This window comes from Bison bison, unplaced genomic scaffold, assembly GCF_000754665.1.
Source record: "Bison bison bison isolate TAMUID 2011002044 unplaced genomic scaffold, Bison_UMD1.0 scf7180017864205, whole genome shotgun sequence".
Taxonomy (NCBI): Eukaryota; Metazoa; Chordata; class Mammalia; order Artiodactyla; family Bovidae; genus Bison; species Bison bison.
Genome location: NW_011494777.1, coordinates 1,532,338 through 1,550,643, shown reverse-complemented (window position 1 = coordinate 1,550,643; position 18,306 = coordinate 1,532,338). Strand labels below are relative to the sequence as shown.

General features: G+C 50.1%; 1 protein-coding gene across 2 annotated transcripts in view; it reads right to left on the bottom strand.

Annotated features, from left to right (window-relative positions):
* The window catches only part of FLI1 (Fli-1 proto-oncogene, ETS transcription factor), a 132,001-nt gene that overhangs the window by 88,530 nt on the left and 25,165 nt on the right, over nt 1–18,306 (bottom strand). Inside the window, exon 1 of one of the 2 annotated variants that reach the window (XM_010844680.1) lies at nt 8,321–10,594. The exons of the other annotated variant lie outside the window; for it this stretch is intronic. Within the exon in view, the coding sequence (XP_010842982.1) occupies nt 8,321–8,374 (54 nt within the window). The 5' untranslated portion in view covers nt 8,375–10,594. Of the gene's footprint in view, nt 1–8,320; nt 10,595–18,306 lie in introns of those variants that run through there. 2 annotated transcript variants of the gene reach the window in all.

The window sequence follows — 18,306 nt, the reverse complement described above, 5'->3', positions numbered from 1 at the left end:
TTTATATGTGTGTGTGCTCAGTCGTGTCTGACTCTTTGTGACCCCATGGACTACAGCCTGCCAGGCTCCTCTGTCCTTGGGATTCTCCAGGCAAGAATACTGCAGTGGGTTGCCCTTCTTTCCTCCAGGGGATCTTCCCAACCCAGGAATCGAACCTGAGTCTCCTGTATTGGCAGGCGGATTCTTTACCACTGCACCAACCTGAGAAACCACACACAAGTACAGATTTCTCTAAATTTTTTCAGCTGCTTGCTCTGAGAAGGACAAGGCAGGGCTATTAAATGTGCAGGAAAACACGATTTTTCTCACATGTTTCTTTCTGCATCTCCTCTTCCCATCTCCAGGCTATCTTTTAACCAACTCAGATCACTGGCACACTGGTCTTTGGAATGCTTTCGGAGTGTAACACCAAACGAGTTTTCTATCTGCAGCCGTGGAGTACTTGGAGCTCTGGTGGGTGGGGGTGGGGAGTTACTGGGACCCAGGTGAGTAATCTGAACCTTGCCTCTTAGCAACAAGCCTTGTCTGATCACGTGCTTGGTCCTCCCCCCTCCTCTGGATGCTGAATGCAACCCAGATAGAAGGGGCCAGGGGATTCCACACCCTCTGCAAAGAGCCCATTTCTCCAGCCTGTTTCCTTCTGGTGGCCAGGACAGAAGGGAGAGAATAAAAGACACAAACTTCTGTGCATATGAATGCATCCAGAAGGGTCTTTCTGAGTACCCGTGTTTCTTGGAAAGCAAGGGAGGTAGCTAAAGAGATGGAGCTAATCAGACAAAGGCAGGTGGGTATATGCTGCAGAAGAAAACTTCTGATGGACCCAGTATTTGCACAGCTTCAGGAATTTTTGACGCACAGCATCTCATACCACACGTGATGCTCCTGCCAACCTGAGTCCAAATGACCAGGGTGGCCTTTGTAACCCCACACGGGACGCCCAGCAGATTCTAGACCAAGGGTGAAATTGCTGTCTGTAACTCATTTTACTTATTATTATTATTACTTTCAAAAAAGTCTATGCTGGGACTTCCCTGGTGGTCTAGTGGCTAAGACCCCGTACTCCCAATGCAGGGAGCATGCGTTTGATCCCTGGTTGGGGAACTAGATCCCACAGGCCTCAACTAAGATTCAGCACAGCCAAATAAATAAATAAATGATTTTGTAAAAAGTCTATCCTGGCCCAATAACTTAGCTGTGTCCACTCAGCATGAACCAGGTTTAAAAGAACACAGAAGAGCCAGGGAGGCCAGTCATGGAAATGAGCAAAGATATGGAGATGCTCCGTGGAATTCTAGTCCTATTAGTTTTTCTTGAAGTATGGTTCCTGGATTTGCTGCCTCAAAATCTCTTGAGGTGTTGGTTAAAAAGGAAGCTAGTGAAGACCATTCTAGATGGAGAGAACCAGATTCTTGGTTTCACCATCTGTTATTCTCCCCAAGAGGGTCTTAGGCAGAATCATATTTCAGAACCTGGTTAGGTGCTCATGGAAAAACTGTGCCACCATGACATATTTTTGGAAAACACGGCAGACCGTATCAGCCCTCTCCTCCCCTTAGAGATTCACGATCTATGTCAGCATGTGTAAGGTTATCTGATTAAGTCCTGAGACATGGGCCTCTGGATATGTGCATAAGCCAGTGCTTCCCACACTAATTTGATCAGATTCCTGTTTGCATAAAGCACCTGTGAACGTCCCCCAGACTCACTCTGGAAGCAATCAGTGCCCTAAGAGAACCTTCATCATGAGTTACCAGTGGACCCTATGTCCCTGCGTTTCATTTTTTCCCTTTCGTCCTGCCATAAACCACCTCCACCACTGGCAGGAGGAGCCATGGTTCCCTCAATAGAGACAAATGCTCTTAAGCTCAAGACAGCAATCCACCCCCAACCCTTTTCTTCTTTTTGTGGTAACTAGTTGCTTCTTAGAATCATAACTGGCTTTGGTTTTGTGTTGAAAGACTGGGGATGCACGGTCCTTCTTTCCATCTTTGTCATTTACGTATAAATATCCTATCTTCAGAGGGTCTTGCTTTGAATCTTCAGACTAACTTACATCCAGCCTTGAGTTATTCTCTCCACCCTGTCGTCATCACACAAACCATATTTAGAAATACATGTGCAAAACTAAACTCTATCTGTTCAAAACTGGGATAGTGTCTCCTCCACTAGAAAACTCTTTAAAGCAGAATCATTGGTCTAATCTGTTCACTTCTGTATCCAAGACTCAGCATCAAGCCCGCAGACAGTATACACTCAATATTTGCTTACTGCCTTGATAAATTACAGCATTCTAGTTTAACAATTCATGTAGAACATGTCAGGCCAAGTGATTAAGACCCATGGTGATTCTGTCTGCACAACAGAATTTCCTGAAAATTTTTAAAATGCCAAACTTAAAAAATGACACTTTTGAAAAATGCCAGTTTCCATCCTGGACCTCCCACAAGAGGAGAGGGGCAGCACCTGGGAATGGGGTGGCGATCCCTGGCTTAGCAGATGGAAAACTGTGAGTCCTGGTGAATTTTACTCCAGTCTCTTCTCCTGACTTGCTCTAGGTGTGGGGCCAATCTCTGCATTTTTGGTGCCTACATTTCACTGCTTAGTAAAGTGGGACTCTGGTCTGCAAATCCAAAATTACACTGGGAGATGTCTACTCAAGCATTTTGAAATCCTAAGATGAGAGGCCACTCTCAGAGTCCAATCATGGTTGCTGTTCCTGGCATTGTGGGTTTCTAGCACATGGGCTGTGAGCCCTAGGTTTCACCAAAATGATTTTTAATACAACCTCACTAAGGGTTTTTTTTATTTTACTGAAGCTGCCCCTTTAACGGAACAAGGGCCGCTCATCTGTTACCACCCTTTCTTCCCAGACCTCTGGTTCTGTGGTGCAGAAGTTACACAAGCAGACCGTTAGACATGCATGCCGGCTGCTGGCTCTTTGGTGCTTTGTGCACTGACATCTCTCTGCACAGAGGCAGCCGGTACCCAGGGAGAATGGGAGTGCACCTCACAGACACAGACAGACACCCCAGGTCAGACCTCAGGGGCTCTCTGCCTGTGGGCAGCTCTGAGCAGTGCCAAGCTGGTCCCCTTAGGGCGATCAGCAGCACAGGAAGCAGAGGGCACGGCTAATGTACATGTCACCATGCGGCTTATGGCCGCAGCCTCACCCCACCTTCGCTGTACAAGCTGCAGAGCAACAGGAAACGACCACGGTATATATATATATAGCCACATTGTGTTTATCCAGAGGTGCTGTTTTGCACAGATTATTACGTGCTTTTTCACCGGGAGACGACTTGGCATTTGCGTTTTCCTCGGGGTCTCCCAGGTGCTTGTAAAACTAATCAGTCCACCTGAGAAGGAAGAGGGACCTTTTGCCTCTTTGGTTTCTTCATTTTCAAGGTGAACAGACCCATGCATTTTCTTTCCCAAGGGATTTCCGGATCCATTCAGCCGAGGCTTGGAAAGGATGGGAACCAGGGGTAGAAAAATGCAGGATTTCCAGGAGCCTCTAAATACAGCCCATCTGGGAAAATCATTGATTCCGTAAATTGAAACTCACTAATTAGGCTTTACTTCCCCTCACTCCCCACTGCATCCTCCTGGCAAATAACTAAGCACACTCCCCACCCGCCCCACTTCGTGGTGTATTCATCACACAGGCTTGGTCTAGTCCCCCTGAACTCTATCAGAGGCAGAGTCAACAGGGCAGCAGTGGTGTCAAGACTCAGGGAGTCACCCCTGTCCTCACACGGGAGTGGCCAAAGGGAAGGAGAAAGGCCTCTCACCCTGGGTCTCTCCTCTGAGAAGAGCCCTTCTTCATCACTTTGGAAGTGGCTTCCTGGGAAGGCCAGCTTATTTATCAGCCTTCTAGTACATTCTAGGCTGTAGTCCATGGGGTTGCTAAGAGTCGGACACGACTGAGCGACTTCCCTTCCCTAGTACATTCTTGAATTGGGCCATGGCTTTAGTAGTAGTGGTCTGCCCTTTACCACACTCCTCTCTCCGCTGAATGAACACCGGATGAGTGTTAGGACAATGTATGTGTGTGTATGTGCATGCGCGTGCTTGTGCTCAGCCGCTAAGTGGTATCTGACTCTTTTGCCATCCCATGGGCTGTAGCCTGCCAGGCTCCTCTGTCCATGGGATTCTCCAGGCAAGAATACTGGAGTGGGTTGCCATTTCCTCCTCCAGGGATCTTCGAAACCCAAGGATCGAACCCGTGTCTCCTGCATTGGCAGGCGAATCCTTGATTGCTGAGCCACCAGGAAAACCCCATTAGGACAGTGGAGCGACTGAAATACTGTTTCCACAAAGTGAGAACGGAAGTACTTTGGTCTAATGTGTGCACTGGCAGACCTTGGGCAAGTTAGGAGACATTTCTGAGACCTGGGTTTTCATCTGTAAGATGGGGATCATGAGGTGGTGAGGATTAGATGAACGAGGATGGGTGAAGTTTTCAGCACAGTTCCCACACAACCCAAGACATGCACGGCAGGCAGAATGGAGATGGTGAGAGTAAGAATCAAAAGAGGGACTTCTGAGCAGGAAGAATCCTGCGGAATACAGACCCTGATTCCAAGATCATCAAGGTTTCTATGACCCCTTATATCTAAAACTGACTTAGTTGGCTTGGCCAACACGAATGAACTCTGTGTTGGAAGATGAGAATAGCTTGGAGGTCAGTAGAGCAGAGGGTTCCTGAGCAGCGTGCCGCTCCATAAAGGGACCCCTGAACATCTTGATTCTGCCTGCTCTGAGAAGATGCTGAAGTTAAAGATGCATTTTGGGGGAAAAAAGTGGGAGGCATCCTTTGAGTGCAAGCATTCTGGAGAATGCTTACAAGTTGTTACAAGTTGTTTACAAGTTTACAAGTTGTCCTCACATCCCAGCCCTCCCAGCTAATTTTGGGGCATGCTCTCCAGCCAGTTCAGAAGAAACCAGCTTGAGAAGCAGAAGTGACTGCCTCTCGTTTCCATCCTTTAAAAACAGGCGGTAGGGATGTGTTTCTCTTTTGTATACTTTCTCTTTGGTACAAGGAGGCCAAGGGTGTAAAAGAGACCTTGCTTGGACCGCAGCCAGTGTTCCTGCTTAGCGGGCCCGCATCTCCCACGGGAAGCCCTGCATCCCTCCAACCTCACCCATTTATCTTCCCACCTCTTTAATTGTCCCATGGCCCGAACCATTGTTCAGTCTCATTACTGAAAGTCGAGCACACGGTGGCAGGGCCCAAGGCCTGCGGCTGTGTGTGCCTGAGATTAAGACTTTTATCTGATCTTCGACAACTTGCAGAGGAAATCCTGTTCCAAAACCCGGAGCCCCGAGCGAAAGGTTGCCAGCAGTTCCTCCCTCCCACCTGCGAGATGAATCAGGATACCTGAAATGTGAACATGGGCTCATTGTTTATAAATATAATAAGCTCACTTCCTGTCACTCTATTAACCCCTCCCCCTCCCTCTTTTCTTCTAAACTCAGAGCCTAATAAGGCCTCTGGGCAGAGCCCGGTCAGGTACCCTTTGTGTCCCCATCCACACCAGGTCACAGGGCGAGGGGCCTGGGGGAAGGCAGGTGCTCGCTGCAGAAGCGCCACCGCGGCCCATCTCTAGTGCACTAGGCTTCCCCCAGGAGTCCAGCCAGCTCCTTATAGACCTAGACAGGCACCAGCAGCTCAGCGTCACCGTGGAGCCCAGCGTGGGTCACCTCGAGGAATGAGAGAGCCGCAGGCAGAAGGCGTGGCTCTGGTGGTTGGAACAGAGGTTTGGGGAGTCGTGGGTTTTCCCCTCAGCCCACTCCCCAGCTAGGGAGCTCACTGACTGTGGTTGGTTTTACATGGCATGCTGTATCCCTCAGCATGGTGTAGGTGGTACAGACCCACCTGATATCCAGGTGAAGTTGCCCACTGGGGTAAACAGGGAGTAGAAACAAGATATTAATATTTCTTGTAACTGAAGGAGGGAATCCAAAGATGGAATTTGCCAGGGGAGGTGCCCCGATTTTTTTTCTTTTCCCACCACTCCTGTCAGTTCCTTCATTGCAAATAGGAGCAGATCTATTCATCAGTTAGTCCAGCGGTTTGCCCAGCCCTGTGCTGGGTGCCTGTGGGGAACACACAAAGAAGAGAAGGCTTGCCCGAGGGAGTTCACACCCGCAGGGACCACAGGAATGAGGAAGAAATGGTTGAGGAAAATGTGTGCACATCAGCACAGGCCAGAAAGGGAGCGGGGTGTGCAGACCTGCCCCATCTGAGGGGCTCACCCCCGTCCGACCCTCACGGCAGTCAGTGGGCACCCAGACCATCCCTAAGATCTCCTGCAGCTCCATAAGCCTGTGCTGGATGCTGCTGGATAATTCAGAGGAAGAAGGCAAATGGTGCAGCCACTTCCCAAAGGACGTGAAGCCTCATCTGCTCCAGGGGTGGCCACTCCACCTCGGAAGGACCGCAGCTCCCAGAACGAGGGTGGTAGAACTGGAGGCTGCACCTGCTGGTCTTTCTTAAAGCAGAGCTGGAGAGAGCCCTCAGTTTGTTTTGTCCTGTTTCGGCTTGTGAGCAAAGTGAACTTGCTAGTCAGGATGGAAGTGGCCCAAGGGGAAGTGGGTCCTGGGAGGGAATCTTTACTTCTACCCAGGGGAGGATGGAGGAGACGGCAGGGATGCTCTCTTCCTTTAACGCTCACCCTCAACAAACAAACAAGAAGCAAAACCAGGCTGGCCCGGAGGACAGGCGTCCTTCCCCACGTCTGGACGGAGCCGCGGGAGGCAGCAGATGCTGGTCCAGGGTTACGAGGGGAGACCTCACGGCGCATGCCTTTTCCCAGCCCCAGATTCAGGTTCAGTATCACTGGCAGCTTCCAGTTGGCCACTGTGGCAGTGTTTATACCAGGGAAACAGGTTACGTACATCAGAGAGCTGGTTGTTAAACAGTTAGAAAGGCTTCCAAGGTGGCTCAGGGGTAAAGAATCTGCCTGCCAATGCAGGAGACGCAGGAGATGTGGGTTTGACCCCTGGGTCGGGAACACCCTTAGAGAAGGAAATGATAACCCACTCCAGTATTCTTGCCTGGGAAATCCCATGTACAGGGGAGCCTGGTGGGCTACAATCCATGGAGTTGCAGAGTCAAATGCGACTGAGCATGCGTGCAGGTGGGTGGGTGTGCCTACTTCTCAATCAGACGGGACTTGAACCCATGCCTCGAGGCCTCTGGCTGCAGCAGGCCAATGTTCGAAGCTGATGGGTCAGCCCTGTCCACGACCACTGCCGTGGACCCAGCACTCAAAGCTTGGCTGACTTCATCCCACTACAAGGATGACACAGGCCTGACCTGCTGAGACCCGACGTCAAGAATCTGAAAGCCTGACACTCTAGGGACCTTAAACAGTTTTCAGTGGCTGCCTTGCTAAACTGTAAGCTATAAAATATATAGTACTGACCACTATCGATTTAGGAGCTGCTCTTGGCCAAGTACAGAACAAAGCACTTTGTGTAAGTTATTTCATCTCATTTCATTGTTGCCAATTTCCTCATTTTATAGTTCAGGAAGGTGAAGCTTGGGAGGTTCCCCAGCTTATCAGCAGCAGAGCTATGGTGTGAACCCAGATCTGTCTGATGCTAAAATGTGCTTCTTCCCAAGTCTACATCTTTGCCACTACACAGCACGCCTGTTATAAATCTTATTCTTCCTCCTTAAGAATACAACCAAATGGGACTTCCCTGGTGGTCCAGTGGTTCAGATTTCGCCTTCCAAATGCAGGGGGTGCAGGTTCATTCCCTGGTTGGGGAGCTAAGATACCACTTATGCATACGTACTTAGTCACTCAGCTGTATCCGACTTTTGCAATCCTATAGCCCGCTCAGGGATCGAACCCACATGTCCTGAGTCTCCTGCACCGGTAGGTGGATTCTTCACCACTGAGCCACCTGGGAAACCAAGATCCCATATGACTTGTGGCCAAAAAACCAAAACGTAAAACACAAGCAATACTGTAACAGACGCAACAGACTTCAAGAATGGTCCACATCAAAAAAAAAAAAAATATATATATATACCCAAATGATATCAACTCTAAGTGGGACCACCAAGTGGTCCAACTCTAAGTGGCCAGCTCCCAGGGCCAGCAGGAGAGCACATTCACCCTTCCCAAAGGCCAGCCCCTCCCCCCACAGGACACACTTCCTCTTCCCCCTCCTCTGGCCCAGCCGTTGTCCCTCCCCTCCTTCAACCTCTACTCAGAACTTACTTCCTCCTTGAAGCTTTCTGTCATTAACCCCACCCAGTGCTGATCACTTCGCCAACTTGCCTCTCAAATACTGACACACTTACCCCAGATTCCTCTGCCTTGCTTTCACAACCGGAGTCCACTGGGCTCTTGTGCATTGAGCTGTGTCTTGTCCCCCCTTTTGTCTTTTCCCACAGGGTTTGGCAACGGGTGTGCTCCACGAGGGCCTCCTGGGGTGGCCTCCGTGCTCTCTGTCTGTAGGTCTATGAGTGGCCTGCCTGGCCATCCACAGATCTCCCAATGATCTGGCCGAATGACCTGAGCATCCTCTGTGTTCTGGTCAAAGGGGATAGTCATGTAGAGTTTGGGCAGGAGAAGTAGCCCAGGCCTGTCGAGGTCATTCAAGGAGCTCTCCTGTCCAGCCTGAAACTTCTGAGGACTTCTTTTTTCAAACCTGGGCCAGACCAGGACTCAGTTTCCTCCAAGAACGTCTGAGGATCTCCTGTCAGGTCCTTCCTACTTCTTACCTTGAGTGGCAGGCTGAAACTAGCAACGGAGTCAGAGTTTGAGGCTGGGTTAGGGGAGGTCCCAAAAGGTGTGAACACACTGGTGAGTGTGAGTGGGTGTTAGCTGGGGACAAGGGGACTCAGGATGCAGGTACAGGTGCTTCCCCAGCTCCCGAGTGGACCCAGGATAGAGGTCAGACCTTGGGTTTTCGGGAGGAAGACGCCAGTGATGTGGTGGTGACAGCGGGTGTGATTTGCATCTGGGAAGCCAGACTGTTTCAAACATCTCCTCCAAGGCAGACAGTCATTCCTGACAGGCTCCCAGCCTGCGTGGAGTCCACCCTCCTTCTCTCCTGCCTTGTCCCGCACACCCCCAGGCCCGGGCCATGCTGCAAGTCCTGCCTCAGTGCAGACCCAGTCGTGATCCCCATACCCTGGCGGCTAACACGTGAGCAGGCTCTCCTCCCGCACGGCCTGCCGCTTTTAGACTGGCACACACGGTTTTCACAAGACGGGTTTTTGTGGTTTGGTTTTTTTTTTTTTCCTTCATAAGTTTGCAGCTGCTAGTTTTGAAACCACCAGCGCTGAGGCAACTCAGTCAGAAAGAGAGCAAGAAGAGAAAAAAAAAAGAAAAGGAGGGCAAACACATAAAGGGAGGACAAGCTATCTTTCTATAAACCGGGCACTGCAATAGCTAGGTCTGGGCTCAGGCTTGGCCTTGCTCTGCCAGCCCCCGCAGGCTTCTCTTCAGACAGTCCCCTGGAGGCATGCGCAGGATAGATTTGAGGAAGTGAGTCTGAATCCCCTGCCTCTGCCTGCCTGTGGTCACAGGTGAGTGTGAGGGGCCGAGATGTGGGTTATGATCTGAAGGGGACCGGCCAGCCCCCTGGTACTGCTTGAAGACACGAGAGGGTGTGGATATGGCATGGTGTGCAAGCTGGGACTGGAAAGGGAAGGAGGAGGAGGAAGGCACAGGAAGACCCTGATTGAGTTTCCCAGGAGGGGATGCTATTCAGGCCTACCTAGGGGGTTACTTTGCATATGCAAACTGAAGGATTTAGCTGAACACAGACTCCAGATCAGAAGAGCCAGAAATAAAGGAACCCAGAAACAACTACTCACATTTAAGTCTTCCCATCCCCCCTCCCACATCCACCAGCAATTGTGGCAGCTAATTATAGTTTTTATCTAAACCAAACACCTCGAGTCACAGCCTGGAGTCATAGCCCTGGCTACTTGTACTGAGTGGCTTTGGGGAGTCCCCCATTTGCTGACAGTCCGACCTGAACCCCACAGTTCCTTCTGGGGCTAATAAATGCAGTTTTCCTGGAGGAAAGAGGGTGAGTCCTAGGGATAATTACCAAGGAAAGAAATGAGAAATGGTAGAATCTCCGAATCGGGCCTGAGTAGGGTTCTGGGGATCTCTGCCTCCATGAACCTCTGCTTCTTCCTCAACAATCTTGCATTAGTTGTTTGTGGTCTTTTCCTCACTGTCTCCATTGCTCCTCCCCAGATTTAGAGGGTCCCTGAGGGCTAGGAATACCCAGCACAGTGTATGCTTTGCTTGTAGTAGGTGCCCTATAAATGCATAGTTAATGGAATTGAATGAATATTGCTGATCCGACTCCCTTACAAAAACAAGTATTGATTTTTTTTGTTGGCCACGACATAAAATTCAAGTTCTCTAGAATCTGATATGAAAGTGATAGCTTTGGGGGTCAAGCCCAAGCTCCTTTCCAGTGTCCCCGCCCGTTGCCCTGTAAATGTGGCACACTTACTGACATCCTTCTCCCCTTCATGCTCCCTCATCCTGGAATGTGTGTGTGTGTGTGTGTGTGTGTGCGCGCGTGCTCAGTCATGTCTAACTCTTTGCGACCCCATAGACTGTAGCCCGCCAGGTTCGTCTATCCATGGGATTTCCCAGAAAGAATACTAGAACGGGTTGCCATTTCTTTCTCCACAGGGTTTTCCCAACCCAGGGATCGAACCAGTGTCCTGGAATATCCTGCCAAGTAAATCCGAAGTCACTTGAAAAAGCCAACTCCATCATGAGCTGCCCTCCACGAAGCCCTCCCCAGCTCTCCCAGCTATTTCCAGCAGAGTTGGTTGTTTCTTCAGTTGGTCTCTTGTGACATTTAGTACACAGTATTGTGAAAGAAAGCACTTGCTTTCCTTCAGAGTCTGCCCGTGTCCATCAGGACACTGTTAATCAAAGACAGGAACCACACCTTATATATACATCACTGCATTCACAATGCCGCACGGTGCTCAGTACGCCTCTGATGATGACTCTAATGAAAGAAAGGATGGGCTCCGTCCACCCCTTCCTTGGAAATCTCCAGCAGTCTTTCTGTTCCCATTCTCCTTCCTTCCTTCTCTTTCCCCCACCATGCCCGCTCCTGGTGCTCAGCACATAGATGGCACCAGGAACACAATTCTTTTATTTCCACCTCTGAAATATCTCTACCCTTGTGCACAAGCTCCATAGAATCACTCACAGCCATTGCTACTCACCACTGCTCACAGGCCGCCAACGCTTGTAAAGATGTTGATTCTGGCCTTTTATTTTCCAGTGATGTGGACAGGCATGAAGATGAACCTTTCTGGATCACAACACACCTCCTCCAGGAAGCCCTCTTGCACTAGTTTGAACCCACAGGGACTTTCCTTTTCTTCTGTTTTCTTTTTGGCTTATCCACATACACTGTCTCATCCCCTACTCGTTCCTCTGTTCCCTTTCATAGTTCCACTGTTACTTTGAACTTGTATGCAGTTGTCAGCAGATATTTTTTTATCCTGGTTCTTCAGAGACTTCCACCACCATGGTTCACAATACCTAATACACGATCAAAATACAAAATAATGCTCCTGTATTGACTTTGTGCATTGACATTCACATTCCCTGGACTATGGGTTTTCCCACGGGAACTTTACCTGGTCCAACTAGCCGCTGGTCAGGAAGCAGTAACCAGCAATATCTCAATGACTGTAAGTTCTGTGATGGAATAAATCTTCAATAACTGACTACCTTTTACAAAGAGCTGACTCTTTTCTTTTGGAAAAGATCCTGATGCTGGGAAAGATTGGGGGCAGGAGGAGAAGAGGGCGACAGAGGATGAGATGGTTGGATGGCATCACTGACTCAATGAACATGAGTTTAAGCAGACTCTTGAGAGATGGTGAGGGACAGAGAAGCCTGTAGCGCTGCCATCCATGGGGTCACAAAGAGTCAGACATGACTTAGCGACTGAAGAAGGAACAACAACTCACATAGTTGGACTTTCATATGTAAAGCCACACTACTTAGTCCCTTGGTTCAAATATTGATAAAACTGTGAAATCTTTCCCAGCAGAGAAAGCGCTTCTCCCAGAAGCTTCATCAGGTACAGCTCTGCAAGGTGTGCTGGAGTCTAGGGGCCACAGAGAAGAGATAGAATGTCCCAAATGAGGGCCACCTGTAGCCAGGTGGATGATGGGGCTTTCTGCAATCTACACTCAACCAAACTGGTGTCACTAGACTGTTATGCTCCGTGTCTGAACATCCCCATCCTGCGCTCCCTTCTCTGGGTTGGGCTTCTCTGAGAAGCATCCTCGACGTCATCTCCTGTCCTGCCCTCCCTTATGCCCTGTTAAAACTTGCCAGATTTGCCATATTCACAGGACCTTGCTAAGGTTGGCTCAGACAGTCATGTCAATAAGTAAGTTGCATTTTGACACAAGCTTCCCAGGGCTCAAAGGAATCAGCTCATGGTGATCATTTCAGGCAGATGGGATGCTGGGGCTGGATCTTTCAGAGCATCCCAGCTAAGCTACTTGGGATACCCGCTTCTAACGCCAGCTGTGGACAGGGGAAAGGTCCCCCCACCCCTGCTCCCTCCAAGATGATCAGGGAGTCTCCGACCTGAAGGCCACTTGGCAGGAGTTCAGTTTGGGAGGGTTGGAAAGGAGCCCCCCCCACCCCCACCCCCAATAAATACCTAGTCTGAGTCATCTGATTTGGAACTCAGGGTTTGGAAAGTCACCCGAACGCCTCATTCCCAAATCTGACCTTCTAGAGAGTCTGGAGCTGGCAAGTTTCAGATTCATTTGCGTCAACATGTTGTTTGGTTAATGCAGCTGAGCATCTAAGCCCATTTTCTTAGAAACAGGAAATCCCAGTGTGCCAAGAGTAAACAGATCCCAGCCCCCAAAGTTCGAGTTCATTTAGGAACTCTATGACCACAAGGGTCTGTGGGGCTGTGTGCTCGAGCCAGGCTCCTTTCCTGCCCGTAACTGATCTTACCCAAAGCAATGGTCTCTCTACAGCTCAGCGGCTGGAAGAGCTGTGTGCTCAGCAGAGGCTGGGGCTGGACTAAGGGCAGGATTCCACTGTCAAACTTAAGACAGGAGTATCAAGGGTCTTACTTGGGAGGTATCTCCCCCGAGACTCCCACCATCGACTCTTCGATTCTAGTCACTTCCCTTTATATTTTTTGTGTCTTCCATGAGAGCAGGGGTGTTAGCTGTTTTATCCTCCATCCCATCATTAGCCCTGCAGTGCGCTGCGTGCCTGCTAAGTCACCTCAGTTGTGTCCGACTCTTTGTGACCCCGTGGATTGTAGCCCACCAGGCTCTTCTGTCCATGGGATTCTCCAGGCAAGAATACTAGAGTGGGCAGCCATGCCCTCCTCCAGGGAATCTTCCCGACCCAGGGATGGAACCTGTGTCCCTTATGTCTCCTGCATTGGCAGGCAGGTTCTTTACCACTAGCGCCACCTGGGAAGTCCAATCCTCCAACAGGAGGCACTAAATACCTATTAATGGAATGAATGAATGGTTGACAAAGCAGACCATGTGAGTTCAGGCTTTGATGAAGGGTTTGGCTGACTCAACTCTGCAAGGTATCATGCCGGGATAAACGCACAGCTGCTGGTCCTCCCAGAAAATTCTCCCTCACAGACTTGCCAGCACTCAGTTGGGAAAGACAGATTCTCTCGAAGCTACCAGGAGGTTCCAGCTTCTCAAGGCTGGCCAAGTGAGCTCTGGTTCATGGGGGCTGGAGGAGAAGAAGGTCATCAGCTGGGTGGAGGGCGACAGGCAGGGGCTGGCCAGAGGGGCTCCCACTGCAGAGAGGTTTGGCTCCCTCACCAGACAAAGAGCCCTCAGAAGTCTACCTCCCCCACCTCCAGCACACACGGGGTGGGCAGGGAGGCTTGGCCTCTTTCTGACAAGCAGACCGGCTGACCCTGCTGCTGGGAGGGCAGAGGTGTGGCAGACAGCCGCCGCCCCAGACGCCAAGTCGCTGAGCAGCCACGGCCGGGCCTGACGACGGAAGAGGCAGCTCTTCTGTTATTAGTGGCTGCTTTCCACGTCTGTGCAAGTCAAACAGCCTATGCAAAAACGAAGCCTTGTGGTAGCAGCAGACTCAGAGATGTAGGTGTCCTGGTGCCATCAGACTGGGCCCTGGACTGGCCTGCAAGTCCTCAATCCCGCCTCCCTCTGGGTGACCCAAAGGGGTGAACCCAGGCCCCTGTGCCTCCCGATTTCCGACTGAAGGGGGATCCTGTAGCTGCTTCAACATCCCTTTTTCAGCACTTCATGTGAGATCATTTCTAAAGCCCATAAAGGATATTTTATTAAAATAGAAAAGAAAGAATTCTAGCCCTGTTGGGCTTCCCTAGTGGCTCAGACGGTAAAGAATCTGCCTGCAATGCCAGAGACCTAGATTCGATCCCTGAGTCAGGAAGATACCCTGGAGGAGGAAATGGTTACCAACTCCAATATTCTTGCCTGGAGAATCCCATGGACAGAGAGGAGGCTGACAAGGTACAGTCCATAGGGTCACAAAGAGTTGGACATGACTGAGCCACTAACACTTTTCTAGCCCTGTTATAAAACACCACCCCAGCTTCAGAAGTTGAAGAGTAGCAAGATACTGTCCAAAAACGCGGCACTTAACATTCATGGAGGGTTTATCTGGCAGTCCATAAGACACAGTGACCTACCACAACGCCTGATGATACAGGGAAACAGCCATAATTAAATACAAAGAGAATAAAAGGAGATTGCAAAACAATACGATTCTGGTTATACAAAAACCAGACGTGGATGTATATATATCTGCATTAAAAAGATTGGAAGGAAATACACCCGAATATTAATAGGTTGTTTTCTGGGTTGCTATACTGCAGGCGCTTTGGCATTTTCCCAGGTTTTTCCATATTTTCTAAATTTTATGCGAAGATAATGTAGTACTTTGGAAACTGCTATTAAAAAATACTTAAAAATAAGCAATAGATTTAATGAGTAAAAGAAAAATGTAAGCCAAAAAATAGAGAAGCAAAGAAGTCACAGTCTATGCAGTGTAGGCTTGCCCAGGGAATGGATTAGCAGCATAGGGTGGGTTAATGCACCTCTCATTCTGGTCCCTGCCTCTTTGTGTCTCTCCTCTCATTTCACACCCCCACCCACCTCTGCTCCTTCCAGTCAATGCCTGGGCAGGGCTCTGCTCACACCTTGCTTTCCTACTGCACCCGCCAGCCTGGCATTCCTGCTAGCTTATTGCAGGAGAGCAAGAGACCCTAGAAGCAAAAGAGGATGTGATGAACATAACTCAGCTCCCAAAGTGCAAGGTAAGTCTCGCTTCTTGTTCTACACCACCAGAGATTTCTCCAGCCTCACAGAGTCTCATCCTTTCTGCATGCAGAGCCCTCGGTGCCTGTGTGTGAGGTGCCACTGGACAGTGAATCAGGGAGATTTCACTGACTTCCACATGCAGCTGCTGTCAGAAACTGGCTGCCCTAGATCCCCAGGGGAACATATTCAAGGTAAACATTAATAATACATAAACATACATGCACACACACCTCTATGCAGAGATAAGTATGCACCATACAGACATATATGCACACGTCATACACTAGTACATGGGCAAAGAGGGGAGAGTTTGAGAGCACGCACACACACAGAGAATTCTGTCCTCACAACATTATGAAATGGTATATTTTCTTCATCCAACTGATGAAGAAACTAAGCATCCAAGAGGTTAAGTCACGGCCGGAAGTGGCAGGGCTACAATTTGAACACCGATCTCCCCAACCTGGACCCTTCGGCAGAGGGCCCTTCCCCCTCCTCTATGGAAGTCCTGGCAGGCTCTTGTGGTGTTAGTGAGCCCAAAAGCTCCATAATTACCGGGTTGGACTTGGCCTCCAGAATAACCATGACAAAATTTGTGGAAATGTTCACAACAGCTCTTCACTTCCAGGTTCTGAGATCAGAAACGGAAGTTTCAAAATACCGAAAGTTCGTTTATGTTGAACATACTGCTTGGGCGAAAAGCAGGAAGTCCAAGAAAGCCTGATCTCATGAGATTTTTCAGCCCAATTTGGATCCACATCTGCACTTCTGGATTTTCCACTGAGTCCAACCTCAGCTGCTCTGCAGCTTCTCCCATTTCACTGACTCTCCACCTACGGGGGTACAGATAAATAACACAGTCTGTGGCCACTAACTAAGATTTATCCAGCAGTCGGCCGGTGGCGAGGTGGTCAGCTGGGCCGGGCAGCAGACAACAATTGAAATTTGAAAAATCTGCACAATTCTTTCTGTAAAGGTTTCTTAAAAACCAAACCAAAATAAACAAAAGCTCTAAACAATAAGTCATCCAAATAATGGCCTCTGTGCTTGTTTCCAGGTGCAGGAAACAAGTGGAAAGGAATCTTGCCACCTACTCCTTCCCGCAGACCTGGCCTCCCCATGGGTCAGACCCTGGCCGGGCTGGGAGAGGATGGGAAGGAAGCGGACCAACAGCGGGCCTGGGTCGCCAGCTTTGGGGGAGCCTCAGAAGATGGGGGGAGAATCATTACTGTATCCCATTTAGTTGATGGTGGGAACTGGGATTAGAATCCGGTGGATGGCTTCTGGCTGCCTCTCTTTCTAGCTGTGTTAGCTGCCCTGGCCACCTCTCTGCATTCAGATGAGTTCACAGCATCACAGAGTTTCTAAGTGACTGGGTATAAAGTGAACGTTAGCTGTTACAGTGTTTACAGAAGGGTGGTTACTACAGCTGATGCTATTTTTAATTGGAGTCCCCTTCCATTCCTGAGTTCCCTGGGCAAGTCAGTATCTATGAGGCTTCCCCGCCAGAGGATTTAGAGGGTCCCAGGGACACCCCACTCCCACCATCCCAGCACCACTTTAGATGCCCCCACATCAACATCTGGAAGATTTCTGCAAAGCAAGAATCTGCAGCGCCCTGTGGTCTGGCTCCTCTACTCACAGACTGGAGCACGCTCTCTTGCAGGGCAGCTTTGAATCAGCCACACCCAACTGAAACAGTCCAGGAGAAGGGCAGACCGCACCTTGCAGACCCCTCCTTCACCCTCTTTTCACTCTGAGGAGCTCAGGCACACGTGGGTTCCTGCCTCGCCTTGTGAATCTGTGCACACTGTGCAAAGGAAGTGTAGCCGCTGTGTGGCCTTGAGTGAATCACTGACCACCTCTGGGCCTCAGTCTCCCCCTCATAAAAGCTAAAGACAACATCTGACTCGTGGGTGGGTGTGGGCCCAGTAGGGACGTTTCTATAAAGCGCCAGGGCACACGTGGGCGCAGGCACTTCCGGCCTGCCCTGTGGTCCAAACCTGCCCTTTGGGGGGTAAACCCTGGGGGCCTAAATGTCTTAGAAGCAGGCCCTCTGAGCTCCAGAAGAACGGCCAGAATCTAGAAGCACAAGTCCTCAAATCTGCAGTGCAATTTTCAGGGGAGGGCAGCGGAATTTCTTACACTTAACAGTCATTAAATAAATGCCACCTTAGAGCAGAACCTTAAATGAGACGGCTCTTCCATTCGAGACGGCCTTCTGGGCATCGCTTCATGCTGACACAGGTCCTGCTCTGTTTCCTTGGCCATCCTGCAGGTGCACATGCTTTACTGGGTACCCTGGCTGGGGTGCACTTGGAGCAAGCCCCCCCATTGCTGTAAGCTGCAGCGGGAGGACACGGGGCCTTTCATGTGGCAGGGGCGGGCGTTTGTGCCCCGGAAGCCAAGCTGGTGGGCAGAGGCCACGGCCGCCGCCGCTTCCTCCCCACCTTGGAAAATTACACAGAGTGCCGCTCTGCCCACTGGCTGCCAGGAGATGCCCTGCTGGGTTCTGAAACGATCCCACCTCCTTAGATTGAAAAACAATAATGTGCCCGCAGTGGCCAGCTTGCCCTTTCCTCCCCCTCCTCCTCCCTGCCCTGGAAAAAGTACAGGATCTGTAAACAAGTCATTAGATTCGAGATCCTGCCCAATTTAGACCTTTGTCTCAGTTTTCTCCAGAGTAAACTCGTGGTCACACCCACCCAAACCAAGCAAAGCCCAAAAGGAATGCAGAGTCCTGCGGCCAGGCTAACCACAGCTGACCCCACTATGCCCAGGGCTCGGCGCGCTCCCGGGGCTGGGAGGGGACTGAGGGAAGGCCCAGCGCTGGCCTCCATCAGGGCCAACGGCTAAAAGCTCCATCTCTGGGTTCAATTCCCCAAAGCAGTTTTCATTTTGCAAATGCCTCCCCAAACTATCAGAAAACCAAAAGTCCACCTCCTTTGAAGTCTGGCAAGAACCCCCAC